The 18321-nt window shown below is 49.1% G+C and overlaps 1 protein-coding gene across 2 annotated transcripts in view; it reads left to right on the top strand.

The window, feature by feature from the left end:
• NECTIN1 (nectin cell adhesion molecule 1) overlaps nucleotides 1-17481 on the top strand; it is a 156886-nt gene extending 139405 nt beyond the window's left edge. For both annotated transcript variants that reach the window (XM_061592785.1, XM_061592786.1), the window contains one exon: nucleotides 9715-17481. In XM_061592785.1, the coding sequence (XP_061448769.1) occupies nucleotides 9715-10250 (536 nt within the window). In that variant the 3' untranslated portion in view covers nucleotides 10251-17481. The remainder of the gene's footprint in view (nucleotides 1-9714) is intronic.
• Nucleotides 17482-18321: the final 840 nt, after the last annotated feature.

Consider the following 18321-nt stretch of genomic DNA (forward strand, 5'->3'; position numbering starts at 1 on the left):
ACTGGAATGGGTCAAGATAATCTGTTTCATCCAGGAGTACTTGCAGTTGCTGAGCCACAACCCTCTCAATCACCTTCCCTAAGAAGGGGATATTTACAACCGGGCGGTAGTTGTTGCATACTGCCTTACATTTCTCACAAATGATCATTTTTACACAGCCACAGGTGGACCTAGTTCAGAGAGCACTCTGAGAAGACCCTCTTACCCTCCTTGAAGTTTTGTGTATACAAACGCTTTCCACAGAACTGTTCCACCCCACAGAAGATCACTCTGCTTTGCAAGGAGGGAACATGCCTGGGTGACTCAGTCTCCCCCTATGATGATTTGCTGCAGCAGAGGTGAAAGCTGGCATTAAGAGTTTCAGCACATTAAAAAGATGGATAAGTGGAACTTTAATATTTTATTCCCACAATCTGTTCATGTAATAGCTTTCCTGGCATTGCAGGACATTTGTCAGCTGAGGTGAATCCATGCAGCAAGACGTGCAACTTTGTCACGGCTGGCTTACGTGTGGAGGAGGAGGACTTAATAAGGAGACTCTGAGAGGCTCACTGGTGCTCACATGTGTTTTTGAGGGCCCTCCTAAGGATGCGCATGTTGCCCTGCATGGGAACATGCTCCTTCAAGCATCCACAGGCTCATGCATGCACAGGACAGCTTCATCCACGGTCACAGAGATACAGAGTCAGGCAGAGCTCTGCAGTCTAGAGCAAGGCAGGATCTTTGGCAACTGCAGAGACCCATGCTCAGTTGTTACGTTTCCTCACAACCCTGTACAGTTGCCCCCAGGTGCATATTCTACAGCTGCAAGTCTTTTTGTATGATGATGATGATGATGACTTATTAGTCCCTTGTCACTCAGAGGTCTCCAATCGACTTGCAATGTATTTAAAATCATGGGGTGGTATTCAACTAAGAGTAAAACCATTGAAATTACTAAACATGACTAACTTGGGTCCATTAATGTCAATGGGTACTCTGAGTAGAATTTAGCTGAATACCACCCATAATACCATTAAATAAAGGCATGCGAACATTTGTCATGCATTCAATACACGCGTATACACACACAAGCACACATTTATACATATGCACATATATACCTAAATGTGTGTATATGTGGTTATGTGTATATATAATATATATTATGTAATGAATTGGTTTCGCTGGGAGGTTGAGGTTTCACTCCTGCGGACTCTTCCTTGGGGGTAAACAGCACTGAACTCAGTGAGACTTGCTTCTGAGCAAACATGCATCAGATTGCACTGTGAACGACAAAAGCTTAAGGGGGGAGTGATCAAGGGAAGCCAATTTTCATCATTGAAGCTGATATTTAAAGCCTCACACACACCAATTTGGCCATCCAGTTTTCTTTGAGATGCTTTTGGTTCTCGCTAATTGGGCGAGGAGGAAGTTAGAACAAAACTGTGGAAGATGATGCCGTTTCCTTCTAGTGGTAGATTTTGCTTCTGAAAACGTAAAGTGGCCTCCCCTAACCTGGTGCCTCTTCCAGATGTTTCCAGATGACAACGCCCATCAGCCCCAGCCAGCATGGCTGTGTTCGCTGGGGCTGATGGGCGTTGTAGTCCAAAGCATCTGGAGGGGGCGTCAGGTTAGGGGAGGCTGCTGTAAGGTTTTCTCAGACTCCCACCCGTCACATTCACACTTTCAGCGACATTCACAATTGTTTTCAGTGTAATCAGTGAATGAAATTGATTCTTTAGTTAAAAGGCCCTTGATGAAATCAACCAAAGATGAATCTTTAATCAGCTGACAACTTTAAGTAGGAAGTGTGGTAGACAATGCTTGTTGGTGACAAGTCAAGCAAGCCAATAATAATAATAATAATAATAATAATAATAAACTGAGAAAGAGCCTTCCGGCAATGAAGAGACTGTCTTCTTGATCCAGGGACAATAGCTGGGAGGGTGGAGATGGGAGTAGGGGGGGGAGGTATGAGTATTTGGGAGGAGATGCCATTTTGAAACCTCTTGTTACCTGTCCCGTCAGGTTCAGTTTGAAGCAAAGCAACACATCTCAAGTACATAAACGGAGAAGTAAATCACACAGTACCAGAGCAGCAACTTTTGCCCCAGTGCAGACACCCCCCAGTTCAGGAGCAAAACTTGACAGCTTTGAAACGGATTGTTTCCCAGACGGCCCAGCCCATGTGAACCTAGTCTCCTGGTCTGCAGGACAAGGGGCAGAATGCAGGGCCCCCCACCCCCTCCAGGAAGTGCTTGATTGACAAGCAATAGGTGACCCAGCAGAAGAGATTAAGGCCTAAGACCCATTTGGCATCTGTCCCAAAGCCCATTGCAGGGGCTTGAAATGCCGACAGCAGCTGCTGAACCTCTGGGTGAGTTTCCAGGGGTTTCAGACAAAGACAAGGCACACAACCCCCCCGTTTCTCTCTTTCCCTCCCCAGCACAGAGAAAGCAGTTTCCTTCTGTCCACCGGTGTAGGCCAAGGAGGGTTTGGGAAGGGGCTGCAGCTAAAGCATCTGACCTGGGCTCCAGGTTCAGTCCCAGGCATTTCCAGGTAGGGCTGAAACCCTTGAGAGCCGCTGCCAGTCAGTGTGAGCTATACTGACTCAGTATAAGGCAGTGTCCTGTGTTCCTCTGGGCTGGGTCACCACAAACCCAGGCCAGGGTTTCACTGACTCTTGCCATATCCTGATGAGCATCAAAGAGGAGAAAGAAGGCACGCTTTGCCTATTATTCCCTCAAAACTCCACTCCAGGCTTTGCAACCTGCTGCAGGAAGAAGTGATAGCACTGAGGTTGGGTAGTGCAGCCTTCCTCAACCTGTCGCCCTCCAGATGTTGCTGGACTCCCGTTCTCATCGTCCCTGACCATTGACCACGCTGGCTGAAGGTGATGGGAATTGGAGGCCAACAACATCTGGAGGGCACCAGGTTGGGGAAGGCTGGTGTAGCAGACAGCCAGAAAGGAACCTGGGCATTCACACATGATACAGTAGAAAGAAGGGAGGGAGGAAGAATGGGGGGGGGGAGAGGCCATCTTTTACCATTTGAAAGCCCAGGCAGAGCAGGCGCAAGTACTTAAAGGGAGGTTTAAGAATATCACTGAGATAAAGGCATGATTTGAGCTGCACAGGGTAATCATAAAGGCAATTTGGCTGCTTATCACAATGAAGGGAATCTGTTTTAGGTGCCAGGGGTCAGCCTTAAATTCATAATGACTTTGCTGGAGCATGTGCAACGCTCCATTATTTCACAGCTGACAGCCCTCTCATCCTGTGAACTGTAAGGGCAGGTGAGGACAGATGCCTTTTGGCTAGGTTTGAGACCCGATCCCTCCCTTTTAAAGGAATGGTGCCATGTGGAATTTAGTTTGGCACAGGGCTGCTGCACCCTTAATGGTTGGGTAGAAGTGGTGAAATGTCCTCTTCTAGGTAACTAGTAAGGGTGCAAAAGCCCTGCGCTCTTTTGCACCTGGCCTTGTGGAATGTCAGGATTAAGAGTCACAAGGACAACTGATTGGGCCTAAGCATGAATCACCTCCTCTGTCACCTCGCTCAAATCATAATATCCCCACCCAGCCCCCTTCCTCTGTTGGGTTTTAGCCTTTTCACTTCTTTAAATGTTTGCCTAAAACTAATGGGGACTAGAAATCTACTTACACTGAAGGACAAAGTGAAGCTTCATTATTAGCTATTCTCTCCCATTTATAGTTCACATGGGGATCCACAGTTGTGTATGAAGGCACCTGCACTTTGTCCAAGGCTTTGATTTCATTCATGCTTGCATAGGTGTAAGGCCCATGAGGCATATTGCTGAATAAACATGCACAATATCTTTGTAGGTGGAGGGAGGTTGGCCCACGTGTCTGAAAGCAGATCGGCTTTACGAGCAGGGATTTGGTTTACAAGAAAGATTCTGGTGTGGCCGTTCCTTCCTGAGGCAAAAGATGTGTGGCTTTTCACAAGTATGACTTTATGAAGTTCTAACATGAGAAGCAGCCTCCGGGATGCTTGGGATTCCGTGGCAGGAATGGCAATCTTGAGACCTAGAAACCTGATGGATGGGAGGTGTCCCCAAACCTCTGTTGCGCGCTGGAGACGATGGCAAGCCATGCCCCTCCAGGTAATCGACACAAGAGTTACTCATTTGACGCTGTGGCATGCTCATTTCCAGCTATGTGGGAAGAGGAGGAAACATTCTCTCGCTGGCATGGCCTCTCCAGCTGTCTGTCAGCAACAGGTGGGACCCGCTCCGTGCCAACGTTTTCTGGAAAGGTTCCTAGAAACCTCCTTGCCCAGAAGAGGAGACACGCCTCCCTCTAAGCTCCTGTGCATGCCCCAGTTTGCACTCATCACTCCTTGTTAATAAGTCCCCGTTGTCTTTCCCTTTGGCGGGATCAAAGGAACGCTGCCGCCTCGGCTGCCTTCCAGAGCGAAATCCAAAGTGACCCCTCTATTCTTCCAGCTTCCAGCTGCTTCCCAGGAGACCCAAGCCACTGGCAGCGGGACAGGAATCTTGGCCTGAATGCGACAGCTGTTGGAGCAGAATTGGGGAGGGGGGATGCGAGGTTGCTGCTTTCCATGCCTGTGCTCCCTGTTTTTGTATTGGGATGGGGGACAAAAGAGCTTTTTTATGTGCCAAAGGAAAAAAGCGTGACGGGTTCTCTTTAAACCGCTCCCCCCCCATCTCCCCTGCTCCTCCGTCCCTTTCCATGTTACAGCAGTGTGTTAACCCCCTCCAGATTGTTTTCTTCCGAATGGGTTTCTCATGCACACCTTCCCCAGCACAGCTTTTCAGATCCCCAGCGTTTCCAACGGCGCTACGACGAGCCTTTTGCAGGGTCCGGCACAAGGCGCTTTGGTGCCAGAGATGGGACATTGTAGTAGCTCTGGTTCTCATTCACAAAACACCCATTTATTGACATGGGGCCCAATCCACCAGGAAGTGAATTATTCCATAGGACAGGCTCAGTGGACTACTGGTCAGTCAACACTATCGGGTCCCTATGTACACGTCACAAGTTCAGAGAGCGCTGCAGGACTCAGGTCCTCCTTTTGGGCTTCTCCATTAGGACGTCGGGTTGGCCACTGTGAGAGCAGTGGTGGAGAATAAGCAAATTAGTGGAAAATCCAAGGGCGATTGCTTTGGAGTTCAAATGAAGGAGCCATTCACTGTTGCCCCCCTGCTGAGGGAGACCTCAAGATCACCACAGGATGGGCGATGGAAGTAGGAGACTTCCTGCTGCTTGCCTGAGGGTGCTTCTCAGGGGAAAGTACCCGTCTCTGGGGAGCCTCGGGCCAGAGGTCTGAAGGGGGCCCTCTAGGCCTCTTTGCCTGGCCCTTGAGAGTCTCCCCAGACCACACCCCCTCACTAGCCATGCCCACCCGCCCCCCAGTGCTTTTGCCTGGCTGGAATGCGCCCTTGAATTGTGACAGTCTCTTTTGCTTGCCTGAGCGGAGGATGGACAGATGTCCGTTGTGTGTGTGCGGGCAGGAACTGATACAGACTTCTGGGTTTGGCACGGCTGAAAGTGTAGCCTACTCCTGAAGTTAAGAGTCATGCCCATTACTCTGCCTACTTTTGCCTCTCCCTCGACCGACCAACCGCTAGCATGCAGCCTCCAGACGTTTGCCCATAAAGGAAGCCTCAGGCTGAAAAAACGGTTCCCCACCCCTGCCTTGTGGGGGGTGGAGCAGCGCATCCAAACCCCCAGCATAGATCATTGCCAGTCCCACATGCTTTCCTTGCCAGTTGCCATCTGGTATCTGATTGGGGTTCCTGGAGATCTCTGTGCAACCTCCTAGTGAGGCTGGCTCAGAAGAGGGAGGGGTGGCGTTTGAGTACACCTTTAAAGGGAAACCCAGCCGTTTGGGAAGCTGTTCGTAGGGGATCTTTGATAAAAAGGGGAAGCAGGCTATGTTTGCAAAGGATGTCGTAGAGGGCCAGCAGGCTGCAAGGAATCTCAGCATGCTGTGAGGTCTCCTCCCCATCAAGAATCAGGAATACAGAGCTGGTCTCTCCCGCCACCAAGTGGTGGTGTTGAGAATGTTCGCTTTTATTGACACCCCCTCCCAACATCTGCTGTTCTGTTTCTTTCCCTTGAAAATCCCTCTCTTCCACTTTTCCGTGCTCTTCCTCCTTCTCCCCAGTCTGACCAGGAGGCATTCCCTGTTGGAACCCATTTTCCTAGTATCCTACTTTCGAACCAATGAACAGTGAGCCGTGCAAGGCTGCCAAACTTCTTAACTGGCTGCTGCTCCTCTGCCCCTAACAACAACTGCCTGCCTGTTGCTGCTGCTGCTGTTGCCACTGTTTTGGTCAGAAAATCAGCAGGCAAAGCTTTTCCTGTGTGTGTTTGTTTGTTTGTGACACTTATATCCCACTTAACCATTAGCATTTCTGAGTGGCAATAGGGAAAGGTTTCACCTGCTATATTTCTGCTATTTTAAACCCAGTAGAAAAACATAGAGTCAAAGGATCAGTTGACTCTGTGTGTGTGTGTGTGTGTATTTGAGAGAGAGAAAGAGACTGACTGGATGCAAATGCCTGGACCTATCATTCTCTGCCCCCCCCCAATCACATCTCCCTTGCAGGCAGCGTTGGGGAAGGAGAGATCTGTGGAGGTGTCATGGCAACCGGGTGTCACAGGGGCGGGTACACAAGTGTTGAGGGATTGTGTGAAAACAAACGGCATCTTGCTATTTTGCTACTGAATTGTTAATAATGGGAAGTACGGGGAGGGGGGGAAACCAGAGTCTGAGCGCAGACTTGCAATCTCCCTCAGAACTGCTGAGCTGGAACAGAGACGGGGCCAGGGGGGACACGCAACTTTGAAATCTCCCCTCCCCCTCGGGTTTTGTTCAGCCCGTAGGTCACAAGTTCTGCACATAAGAAGTCACCTTATAGCGAATAGACCGTTTGTTCCATCTAGCTCGGTACTGACTACTCTGACCGGCAGCGGTTCCCCAGGATGTCAAGCAGAGATCTTTCCCCCAACCCTGCGTGGAGATGCCATTGGGGATTGATGCTGGAACCATCGGCATGCAAAGCAGGCACTCTCCCGTGAGGCTGTGGCCCTTTTTCAAGTTGCACAGGTCTGCCCTGGTCGGAGACGGGCACCTTTGCTCAGGAAAACCCTTCCCCACCCAATACCCTTCTTATAACTGTTGCTGAATGCTTGCTCCATCCTTAGCCGGGAGTGCCGACTTTGGGAGAATAGATCTCATTGCCCCCTCTCCTACTTTGCGAACATCTTCCTAGTCTATGGAGAAACGTGTCTGTGCAGAAACACCATCCCTGTTATCTAGGGCTCTTGGGAGTGCGGCACCAACCCTTTCCTCGACACTAGGGCTAAACCCCAGAACATAGGAAGCTGCCTTAGTACTGTCTACATTAATTGGCATCAGCCCTCCAGGGTTGCAGTCAGGGCTCTATCCGAGCCCTGCATGGAGATGCTGGGATTGGACTTAGGACATTCCGCATACAAGGCACATGCGCTGCCATTGAACTATGGCCCTTCCCCTGTGATGCAGTTGAGGAGAGGGTGCCTCTGAGCAGTTTGCCCTTCCCTCACCCTCGAGCAATCACAGCCCCAGATGCGTGGTTGGAGATAGTATGTTTCTGAATGCCAGTCGCTGGAACCCCGAAGAAGGGAGAGTGCTCTTGCGCTCAGGTCCTGCTTACGGGCTTCCCATGGGCATCTGGTTGGCCACTGTGAGAACAGGATGCTGGACTGGATGGGCCCTCTTTGGTTGCAGGTGTGTGCGTGGGGGGGTGCTTTGCAGCTGTTAGATGTGAGATGTGTCTTGAATTTGGATGCACCAAAAAAAGAGACGCTCTTCCTGTCTTTGCGCCCTCTCTCTCTGGCTAATTTGTGGTAAGGGTAATACTTTTGGCCCAATGCCAGGACACCCCCCACCTCCTAGTCCCAAGTTCCTGCATGACCTTGGCCAACCTACCCATTGCCTTTGGGAGGGGTGAGAGAGAGAGGCTCGTTTTTTCATGTGGACGTCAACAAACCCAAGACTCGCTGTGACCTCTGTTGTGGATGGGATGGGATTGGTTGCTTCTATATGAAACAGGTGTGGGGCGTGGCTTATCATGGAGGTCTGCAAAGTTGTGCTCATGATCTCATAATACTAGAACTCGGTGTCAACCCAGTGAAACTGGTGGGCAGCAGACTGTGGACAGGCAAAGAAGGAAACCCTTATTCCTTTGATTAATTTGGGGGATTTGCTTCCCCCAGATGTGTGTGTGTAGGGGGGTTGACTACTGGCTCAGCTCTGAGGGCTTTAAAAGGGGCCCCAGACACTCCCTGCCAAGAGTGGGAGGGGAAAGAGGGGTCCACAACTAGTAGCCATGAGAGCAAAGAATCGAGCTTCCATGTACAGAAGCAATCCACCTCTAAGGGCCAGCTGTTGCAAAAAAAAAAATAAGGCGTTACATGCAAATGTGTTTAGTTTGGATAACAGAGTTGCAGGGTTGTGTTTTTGTTTTGTGTTTCATTTTTTTAAGCACACACAGACCTCCTAAATACTGTGGGCACCTTGACAGAACTTCCTTTAAGTACCTTAGAACTGATGTAATGGATTACGTCATTACCAACCGGGGTGCATTCTTGGGGTGGTGACGGAGCGTCTTAGGAGAGGAGAAGGCCAACAGCCTTCCTCTCCATCGCACAGGTGATGCCACGCAGGCAGTCCTTGCAGAGGCTGATTCACACGACTTCTCGTCCATTCCCCCTCTCCTCCGTTTGTGAAGGGGAAGAGTGGCATGATTTGAACATCTGTGTGCCGAGCCCCATGTAATGTTATCTGCCTGTGAAAAAGTTGCGTGGAGGGGTCTCTGTTTCACCTTTCCAGGTGTGCTTGCTGTGTATTCCTGGGGAAACTCACAAATCGCCCATGTGGATTTCTTCCAGGCAAATTATAGAGGCCAAAGCCGATTCCCAGATGGGTGTCAATAAAGCCGAAGCAAATAGTCACAGGCCGGAATGCCCCCCAAACCAAATTTGCAACGTTTGTCAGAATTTCCCGTTTTGCCGATAGCTGCTATTGGCTGCAAAATGTCAAACTCAAAATGCCAGTTTGCGTTGCAAGTGGGACGCCCCTCCTCAAACCTTCCAGCACTTTAAGGCTCCTCGGCTTTTCTTCACTTGCCTCGGTTTTGGCAGGCATCGAATCTTAAAATCTCAAAAATGAAACCCCAGCCCCGCACCACCTATCAAACACTGTCACATGTCAACCGCCGTTGAAGCCGAATATCACCCACCCATCAGATCTTTCAGATCAGCAAATGTGTCAGGGAATGACTGGGGGGAAATCGGGTAGGAACATTTGCAGGGAGAGGAGGGAAATGAAGGGAAGTCTGAGGAGTGAATTTGCTTCAGGGCTAGTCCCCAGTACCTGGAGATGTCGGGGGAGAGATGCATGCACTCAGCATCCCAGGCCTGTGGTGCTGAGAGAGAACCACAGAAATGGGGTGTCCTGGGCTGATGCATGATGCCAGTTTGCTTGTGCTGGTTGGGGGCTCATGGCAGCGGACTGTGCGCAATGGCGCGCCTTATCTGACGCGCTGTGTCGAGGCTTCTGCAGATAGTCACTTCCCCTCCCCTGACTTTTCCCTCCTCCTCATTTCCCCCTCCCCAATTTTTTAATTCTTAAAGCATGATGTGGCAGTTCCTCACAGACTGACGCTTGTTCCCCCTTCCATCTGTCTTTTCCTACCCAGAATTCCCCTACACCCCGTCTCCACCGGGCACATCCGTGGCGCAGTCGACCATCCCTACTGCCGTGATTGGGGGCGTGGTGGGCGGCGTCTCGTTGGTCGTGGTGGTGGCTGTGGTCCTTTTTGTCGTGCTCCGTCATCGGCGCCACACCTTCAAGGGCGACTACAGCACCAAGAAGCATGTCTACGGCAATGGGTACAGCAAGGCCGGCATCCCCCAGCACCACCCGCCCATGGCACAGAACCTCCAGTACCCGGACGACTCGGACGACGAGAAGAAGCCCAGCCCGATGGGGGGCCGCGGCTACGAGGACGAAGAGGACGATGGCACCGGAGGGGAGCGCAAGCTGGGAGGGGGCAAGTACGAAGACGACTCCAAGAGGCCTTACTTCACGGTGGACGAGGGCGAGGCCCACACTGAGGCCTACGATGAAAGGACACTCGGCTTCCAATACGACCCCGAGCAACTGGACATAGCAGATAACATGGTCTCTCAGAATGACGGGTCTTTTATTTCCAAAAAAGAGTGGTATGTTTAGCTTGCTGCACCCACCCCACCCCCTTGTACTTGCCTCCTCGCACTCGCCACGTGCTGCCTCCGAGCCCCAGGGCTGCGACTGCCTGCCATGCACAGCCCCGCGTGTTCTCCCACACACGCGCCCATGCAAACACACGCACATATAGGCCTGGGAGGGGGGGCACAGCGTGACAGAGACTTTTTGTTGTTCTTGTTTCAAAAAAAAGAATGGAAGAACTGCTACTGGTCCAGAGGGAACCAGGACAGGCGAGTGGGGGGGGGATTTGGCTTACCAATTTTTGCTTTTGTTGCCGGGAGGAGCAGGGAGGGGGAATGTTTCTCCTTCCCCGCCCCCCTCCCTGAAGTTCTCCAACTGATTTCTGTTCCCTCAAGTGTTGTTTGTATTGATAAGTGGCTTTGGTGTTAATATTCCTTTCCTTTTAATGACTACTGCCCCCTCCCTCGTAGAGTATAGCAAAAAAAAAAAACCCTCTGTTTGTAGTCTTAAGATGTCTCTTTGTCAATCTTTGGGTTTTCCTTCCCAAAGCTCACTTGCCCCATCCCTCAAAAAAACAAACACACACACACACACTAGAATTTGTATGTTGTCTTAACGTTGTGCCAGGGAGGGGACCAAAAACGCACACCAACAAACTTTGGAGGTGGGGGGGGCACAGAGACAGAAAGCACAAAAGCACGGCTAGGTGGTGAAGGCATTGCCACCCTCCACCAGGCCTGCATCTCTGTATATTCCTTTGAGCTTCTCTTGCCATTTCCCATGATGCACTTGTGGTGGGAAGGCAACGTCCACCTTCCTTTTTTTATTTTATTTCAACATAATAAATGACTTTATCATCAAAAGAACAACGATGAAAGTAAAAAACCAAGAAAATGCATGCTATCCGGGAGGGCAAACTTAGCAATCTTCCTCCTGCGTTGTGCTTTGGGTTATTTTTTTTAAATTCATTATGATTTTAAATCAGAGGGGGTAACATCAGAGGACCATAGCTCAGTGGCTGAGCAACTGTTCTGCATGCAGAAGGCCCCAGGTTGAATCCCCAGTGGCATCTCCAGGTCATGCTGGGGGAGAGCCCTGCCTGAAACCCCTGAGAGCCCCTGCCAGTCAGTGTCAACAGTGCTGAGGTAGATGCACCTGTGGTCTGACTTGGCTTCCTTATGTTCCACCATGGTGAGCATGCCTCATGAAGCTTTCGGTACGTATGCAAAACAATAATAATAATAATAGTTGCGTGTTGTCAAAGTTTGCTTACCCCCTCCACATGTATAAATGAGGAAGGGTTCAACAAGGCCGCCCTTGCAGGGCCAAATTTCCTCCTGGCCCCAACATACCCCGTGACTCTGTCTGTTACTTCCTGCCAACCTCCGGCTCCTCCCAATGTTTGTATATCAGCGAAGAAGTTTTTGGGGGGGGATTCGTTTCCAACATGCTCACTGTTCATTATTTGAAGACTGCAGGCGATGGGCCGTAGCAGAGTGGCAGAGCACGTGCTTTGCACATAGAAGACCCCCAGTCCAACCTCCAGCATCTCCAGGTGGGACTGAGAGAGACCCCTTCCTGAAACTCTCTGCCGGTGGTCTGCTTCCGTATAAGGCAGCTTTCTAAGGTCCTGTGCTGTTCTGGCTTACTCAAGGGCAGCTCTGCAAGAGACCAAGAAAATGTCCCAAGGGCCGGATGGTACAAGATGTTACCTCCTCGGCAAGATCCGTTGACTTTGATTTGGATTCCGGCATTGAGCAGGGGGTTGGACTAGATGGCCTTGTAGGCCCCTTCCAACTCTACTATTCTATGATTCCATGACTTCCCCGGATGGCCCTGCATGCATACTCATCGTCGCCAGGGGAAAATGGAAGTGGCCGTGCTGATGGTATACCTTTAAATTGGGGGGACCAGGTTGACTACAGCCAGCAGCCCTTGCCACGAATGACCTTGCTGAGGGGGAGGTAACATTTTGCAGCTGCCCTTGCAAGAATTTCTCTGCACATCACTCCCTCTATGTTCCCTTTGATATTTGGAGGCAGCTCGGACCAAACGCAGGGGACTTCTTGCATGCAACATCTTTCAGGGCAGGATGGGGACGAAAGATGCCCTCCTGCCCCAGCACATCTGGAGGAAGTAGGGAAAGCGGAAGCAGGACATGTGTGCTGCAGGGAAAATGGATGCCAAAGTTGTGTTTGGGAAGCCAAAGTTCTGCAACCCAAATAAATGACACACCTGCTTGCATTGATACGCCTGGATTTGCATCATTTTCTCCTACTTCTGGGAGACAAGCTTTCAAGTAATTTGGATTTGGAGCTGGGGGGGGGGCATCATTTGTTTTTGCAAGGATGGGGTGAGGAATAGAGGCAAGACAGGGAGACATTTTTGCAGGCAACAATGAGATCTGGGAACATGAGCCTTTCTCCAGCATTCAATATCCATGGATACTGAATATGCATAGATCAGAGGTGAAGCTTGCACACACCCCAGTCTGCACATTCGGTGTGCATTCTGCAGTGTTTTCTTTTAATGACATGTGATACATCCAAGATCCTAAATGTTCCTCCACGCAGTTCAGATTTTCTGCTGTGGCCATGTAGGATGCACAGAAAGATCACCTAAACAGCTGGCATCTTGCAAGAGAAAATGAGAAAGGTTTCAAGCACAAAACCCAAGTCATGATCTAAATATAACTTCTGGGAACAGTTTGCCAAAGGCTGTAGCAAAGGGAAAGGCTGCATTTGCTGGATTTCTCTTGGAGGTGTCTACTTCACAGGCTTCAACACTCATCCCCTCTCCCCAGAGAACCCTGGGAAATGTAGTTCAACAAGGAAAACTAGAGAATGTTCAACACAGTTGAAACTACAGTTCCCAGGATACTCTGGGATGAAGCTATGGTAGTTAAGCGGGACTAAGATGTACTGTTTCTGAACCTGGAAGTTCCATATACCCATTATGACTAAAACCATTGATAGCTCTATCCTCCCTATGACAAGGGAAGAGTAGCCTCTCTCCATGTGAGCATCCATCCTCCCTATGACAAGGGAAGAGTAGCCTCTCTCCATATGAGCAATTGCCAGTGCAATAAGTCAATTTGGAGTACAAAACCCATGACAAATTTCTTGTATAGACTTCTGCAGGGCTGGCAAGTCTTAACCCAGAGATTTCCTTGTTCTTTTCAATCTGCCGTGGAACTGGGAGACAAAGCAGTGAAGTCTTCTTCTGCCTGATCTCCCCCACCCCATTCCTTTCACACACACTGCCTTTCCTACCCCTGCCTGCTGAAAGGAGCAGGTCTCCCAGGTCGCAATAGATATCACTTCCATAGAGAAAACTCCACATACAGTGACACCCAACTGGAGCCTCCCTGCTGTGTTTGGAAGGCGGAAGAGACGCACGTGCATTCAGCACACATAACAGGGCATGTGCAACATAGCTACTTACACAGCATTGATAATCTGTGTAGGAAACTCAACTTGAATTAAGCAGCCCTGAATTGGATGTGAGACCCTTGCGGGACCCTAATTAGCAAGGCTAAATGGTTCACAGTTAATCTATAGCGTGAAATAAGATGCTTGCAAAAAAAATATGGATCAAGGCTTTTGTCTGTGCAGGCCTCTGATGTGATAGAAGCATCCGTCTTTGCTGTTGCTGTAGGTTTCAGATCCGTGTCAGGAGACTCCTGTTCTTCATGCGCAGAACCCACGGCCTTCCCCAACTTTGGACTCCATTTCCCATCACTCCAGACCATTGGCTATGCTGGCTGGAGATTATGGGGGTTGTAGTGCAACGACGTCTAGGGACACAAAGGTTGAGAAGGACTGCAGTAGACCCGCAGAGGGATACAAGATGGTTTTGTAGAGATACAGGATTTCTGCTTCCTGCCCCCCCCCAAAAAAGAACCACGACTAGTCTTAGGAATGCTTGTGTCCTTTGAAATTCCCTCAGCCATTGTGCATGTGTCCAGGCCTCCTTGCTGACTTTGAATTTTGCTTTAGGCAAGATTCGTTAGCACCTCCATCTGAGAAATATTCAGCAATCCTTCTGAAACCGCTTTAGGCTACATTTGATCATTTCTGTGGATGTTTTATCTGAACAGGATACACACGCCAAACCTGTGCAAATTTCACATTTTTCAAAGTTTGGTGGCAATTTGAATAATTATATAAATTAAAAAAGCAAGAGGATGAGAGAGAAGAAAATACTTTTTCAGCTCTTGACTCACCTCTTTCTGCCTTTGTCAGGAATCACCCTTAGAACATGGGCTGATTGGGTGCCACTGCTTTTTCTGGTGAGGCTACCAAAAATGGTAGGACTGAGCCAAAAAGGCCCTATTAGTTTTGGCCACCCATTCATGCGGCACAAAAGTGCCTATTCTCAGTGGAGACATGAAAGTGGGCAAAAAGGAAATGAAAGCATGGCAGTCATCATTTTTACTCTCCCAGAAGCCCCTTTAGAGTGAGGAAGGAAGGTTTACCCTCACTCTGGCTTCGGAATGATGCCCATATATCATAGCTCTGAAGCCAGTTCAAAGTAAGGGCAATGTTTCCTTACCTCACTCTTAACATACATATGGGAATCAGTGCTGTATCTACAGCAAAATAAATGGCAGCGACAAAAGGAAAGGGCTGTGGCAATTTGGGAAAATGTTCCTGCCCCTGCCCATTAATTCAAACCCATCAGTTCAGCTATAGTTAGATTCTTCTTCTAGGTTCCAGCATATATCCATCCACCCACCCAATGTATTGGTTGCCTGTGGCTCCGCTATAAGTGCTCCCATGTCAGGCATGGGCCAGATTCTGTCCTTGTTTATAAGTCTCTCCAAGCCCATTCTGACCCTCCCCCCAATGTCCCTGTCTAGTGCTTCTCCCACTCTCTGTTCTCTGCCCACCTGCCCCTTTGGCTTCCACTTCATCGACCAGCTGGTTCTGAGGCTGCTTACCAGATGGGACGACCCTACAGGCTAGGTAGGGAGGCCCCAGGGGCCACATCCGGCCCGTAGGCTGGCAGTTCCTCACTCCTGTTGTACTCCTCAGGGTGCTGCATGCTGTATCGGGCTCTCCAGACTTTAGATGTTGAGGTGCCATTTGGGATGAGATGGGGGCACCTACAGACTGTGGCACGACTTGGACACACCTTCTAGGATGACGACAGACTAGTTGCTGTTTCTTCCAGAGACTTGAAGGTGATGCGGTAGAGGCCCCATGGCTCACAATTTGCACCCACTTTTCGAGAGTAACTGCCAATCAAATAGCTTTGCAGGGCTTTCTTGTGCTTCAGCAACCTCCAAAACCTTTTTAACCAGAGATGCAGCATCTGGCTCTGTGCATCCTGACCAGCCTTCCCCAACCTAGTGCCCTCTAGATTATGTTGGACTCCAACTGCCAGCATGCCCAGTGGTCAGGGAAGATGGGAGTTGTAGTCCTGAAACATCCAGAGGGCACCAGATTGCTGGAGACCAACATCCTGTCTCCAACACAGAATAGTCGTATGGCACCAGAAAGTGCACAGGCATTGTATGAATGCAAGAGCCCTCTCCTGTTGTCTATCTCCAACTTGTGGTTCTCAGGAGTAGACTGCCTCTTGACATGAAGGGTTCATATACCTTTTTTGGCTAACAGCTATTGCTACAGCCAACCTCCACATTTTCTTGACCCCTTTCCTTTTCCAAGAAGGTAAATGGTGCTTGCCCAACTTGATGAATGTGAAATCAGTCTCAAAGATTGGGGGCGGGGGAGAGAAATTTCTGGGCACAAGTTCATCCCCACCACCTCTCTTTCTGGGCACCCAGCAATCAGAAAAGGGTCTATATTGTAGACCAAATGGAATCCAATTGAAACAAAATGGGGCAGGTGCTTTCCTGGCGGGATTTATGTCTGGGATCACCCATCACAATTTATCGTGGTGATTTGATTTCCCTTATTTAATTATGGGACCGATTTTCTTTCCTCCTTTTGAATCATTTTTATTCAACCAGTTTAAGAGAAAGAAAAACACAAAAGGTTTCCTGTAGGAAAACAGACACAAATGTTGGGGAAGGATTGATTGCAAAGCAAGACGCACACCGGGAATGAGGAAGCCATTAAGGTTTTTAAGGGGGGAGAGATGGGGTGATGTTCATTGTTTGGGTAGAATTGCCTGGAGACTTAGCAAAGGGATTTTGTAAATCATTAAAAAGAAAAGAATGATTGAGCAAAAGATTGTCTGCTAGAACATGTGGGGAGGCAATGGGGCTGTGCTGTGAATTGTGCCAGGAAAACAGCTGGGATTCTAAATCCACGTTGGTGATTGCAATTGGAACAGCCAGGCTAGCCCGGTGGGCAGCCGTACCCAAATATCGAACCTTCCAGCTGAGCTCAGTGGCTTTAACTGAACAGTGGAGCACAGCAAGCCAAACATATCACTGCTGACCTTGCAAAAACAGAAAAGGCTAAGCTCCTGGTATTGATTTGAACCAGGGCTCGTCATCCTGATGCTTCAGACTGCTTGCCAGTCACTGGGAGCCATGTTGCGTGCCCTGGTTTCTTTGCCCATCTGAAGAGGGCTCTGAGGCCTGAGCGTACCCGATCCCAAGATAGCCCCGTAGGAAACGCTGCAGCTTCAGATCCTGGTTTAAACCCTGCTGTCCGTGTCCCCTACTGGAATCCAGATGTGTTACTTACGGTGGATTCATTAGCCAAAAGTACAAGGGTGTGAATTTTGTGTACATGGTGCTAAATGGGGAGGGGGATATTCTGTTTGCTAGAACATTCCATGGGTCCTTGTCTTGAAAGCAAATGGAATGGCTCTCTAGGGTAAGATACTCAAACCGGTGTAAATAGATATCAGTGGGGATTGATTGCACACCAGATGAAAGCCTGGATTTATTTTCCTTTTTATTTTTTTAATTATTCAAAGTGTTTTCGTCCACTCCAGTGACTGTATCCACACCCTGTCTCCCTTCTCCCTCCCACCACCCTGCTATAATGATCATTGTGACATAAGATAAATAAATACAACATTCAAAAAATCTACGTTTTTTTTGGTAATCTGTGTTGTGCTTTTTGTAAAGAGAGAGAGATAAAAGAATATAATGAATAATGGACTGAAATTGTTTTTATGATTTTTTATTTTTATTTTTCCCATTCATTGTAATAACTTTCTTTTGTGTTTGTTTGGGGAGAACTGGGGGGTTTTCATTTGGAGGGAGCGATTGCTTCACCCTCTTTTCCTTGTATAAAATTTTAAAACAGAGAGAAATAGTGGTTCAACTGTGGAAAGAAATGTACTTTTTATAAATAAAGAATTTTAAAATAAGGAAGCTGAAATGGCTGGATCTCTTTCTCGTTTGGAAGCCTACAATAAGCTCCCAACAGCAGGTCCTACTCTGCACATTCCTCTGGACCATCATCAGAAGTTATATACAACTCGGAGAATGTGAGGGCCAGGGTGGAGGGAAACTGGCAGAAATGTGTATTGCTCTCAGGCTTCCTCTGCCTTCTGATACCCCAGAAATCAGTCTGCTTGTAGTAGCTGGACCAGTCCTTGGTCAATGTGGTGCGTGGAAGCCATCTTTGAGGGAAGCTGGTTGGCACTCACACACCCTTTGCCTTTCTCCTTGACGTCTGAGTGGTTCATGATAGAATGGCAAGGGGATCTTCCTATGCCTCTCTTTCCTCTGCCTTTTAGAGCATTGCCCAGCTGCATCCATGGCTCAGTAGTGGACAATCTGCTTTGCATGCAGAAGGTCCCAGGTTCAATCTCCAGGTAGGACTGAGTGAGACCCTTGTCTGAAACCCTGGAGAGCTTCTGCCAGTCAGAGTGGACAGCTTCCTATGTCCGTTGCCCATATCCCTCCAGACATCCCCATCACCTTTGCAACAAGGCTGTCTCCCACCCATCCCTTTCTCTGTGCACATGATAGTGGCAGAGATGTCAGCTTCCCATGAGCATCTCACCCCTCTCCTGGTTTCTCCACTGGGGCAAGGACAGTCCCCATATACAAACACACACAGGTAGAAGATAGCATAAAAGAGCCCTTCTGGATCAGGCCAAAAGGGCCATTCAGTCCAGCATCCTGTTCTCACAGTGGACAACCAGATGCCTCATCAGAAAG

Source organism: Rhineura floridana, chromosome 12 (assembly GCF_030035675.1).
Source record: "Rhineura floridana isolate rRhiFlo1 chromosome 12, rRhiFlo1.hap2, whole genome shotgun sequence".
In the NCBI taxonomy this organism is placed as follows: Eukaryota; Metazoa; Chordata; class Lepidosauria; order Squamata; family Rhineuridae; genus Rhineura; species Rhineura floridana.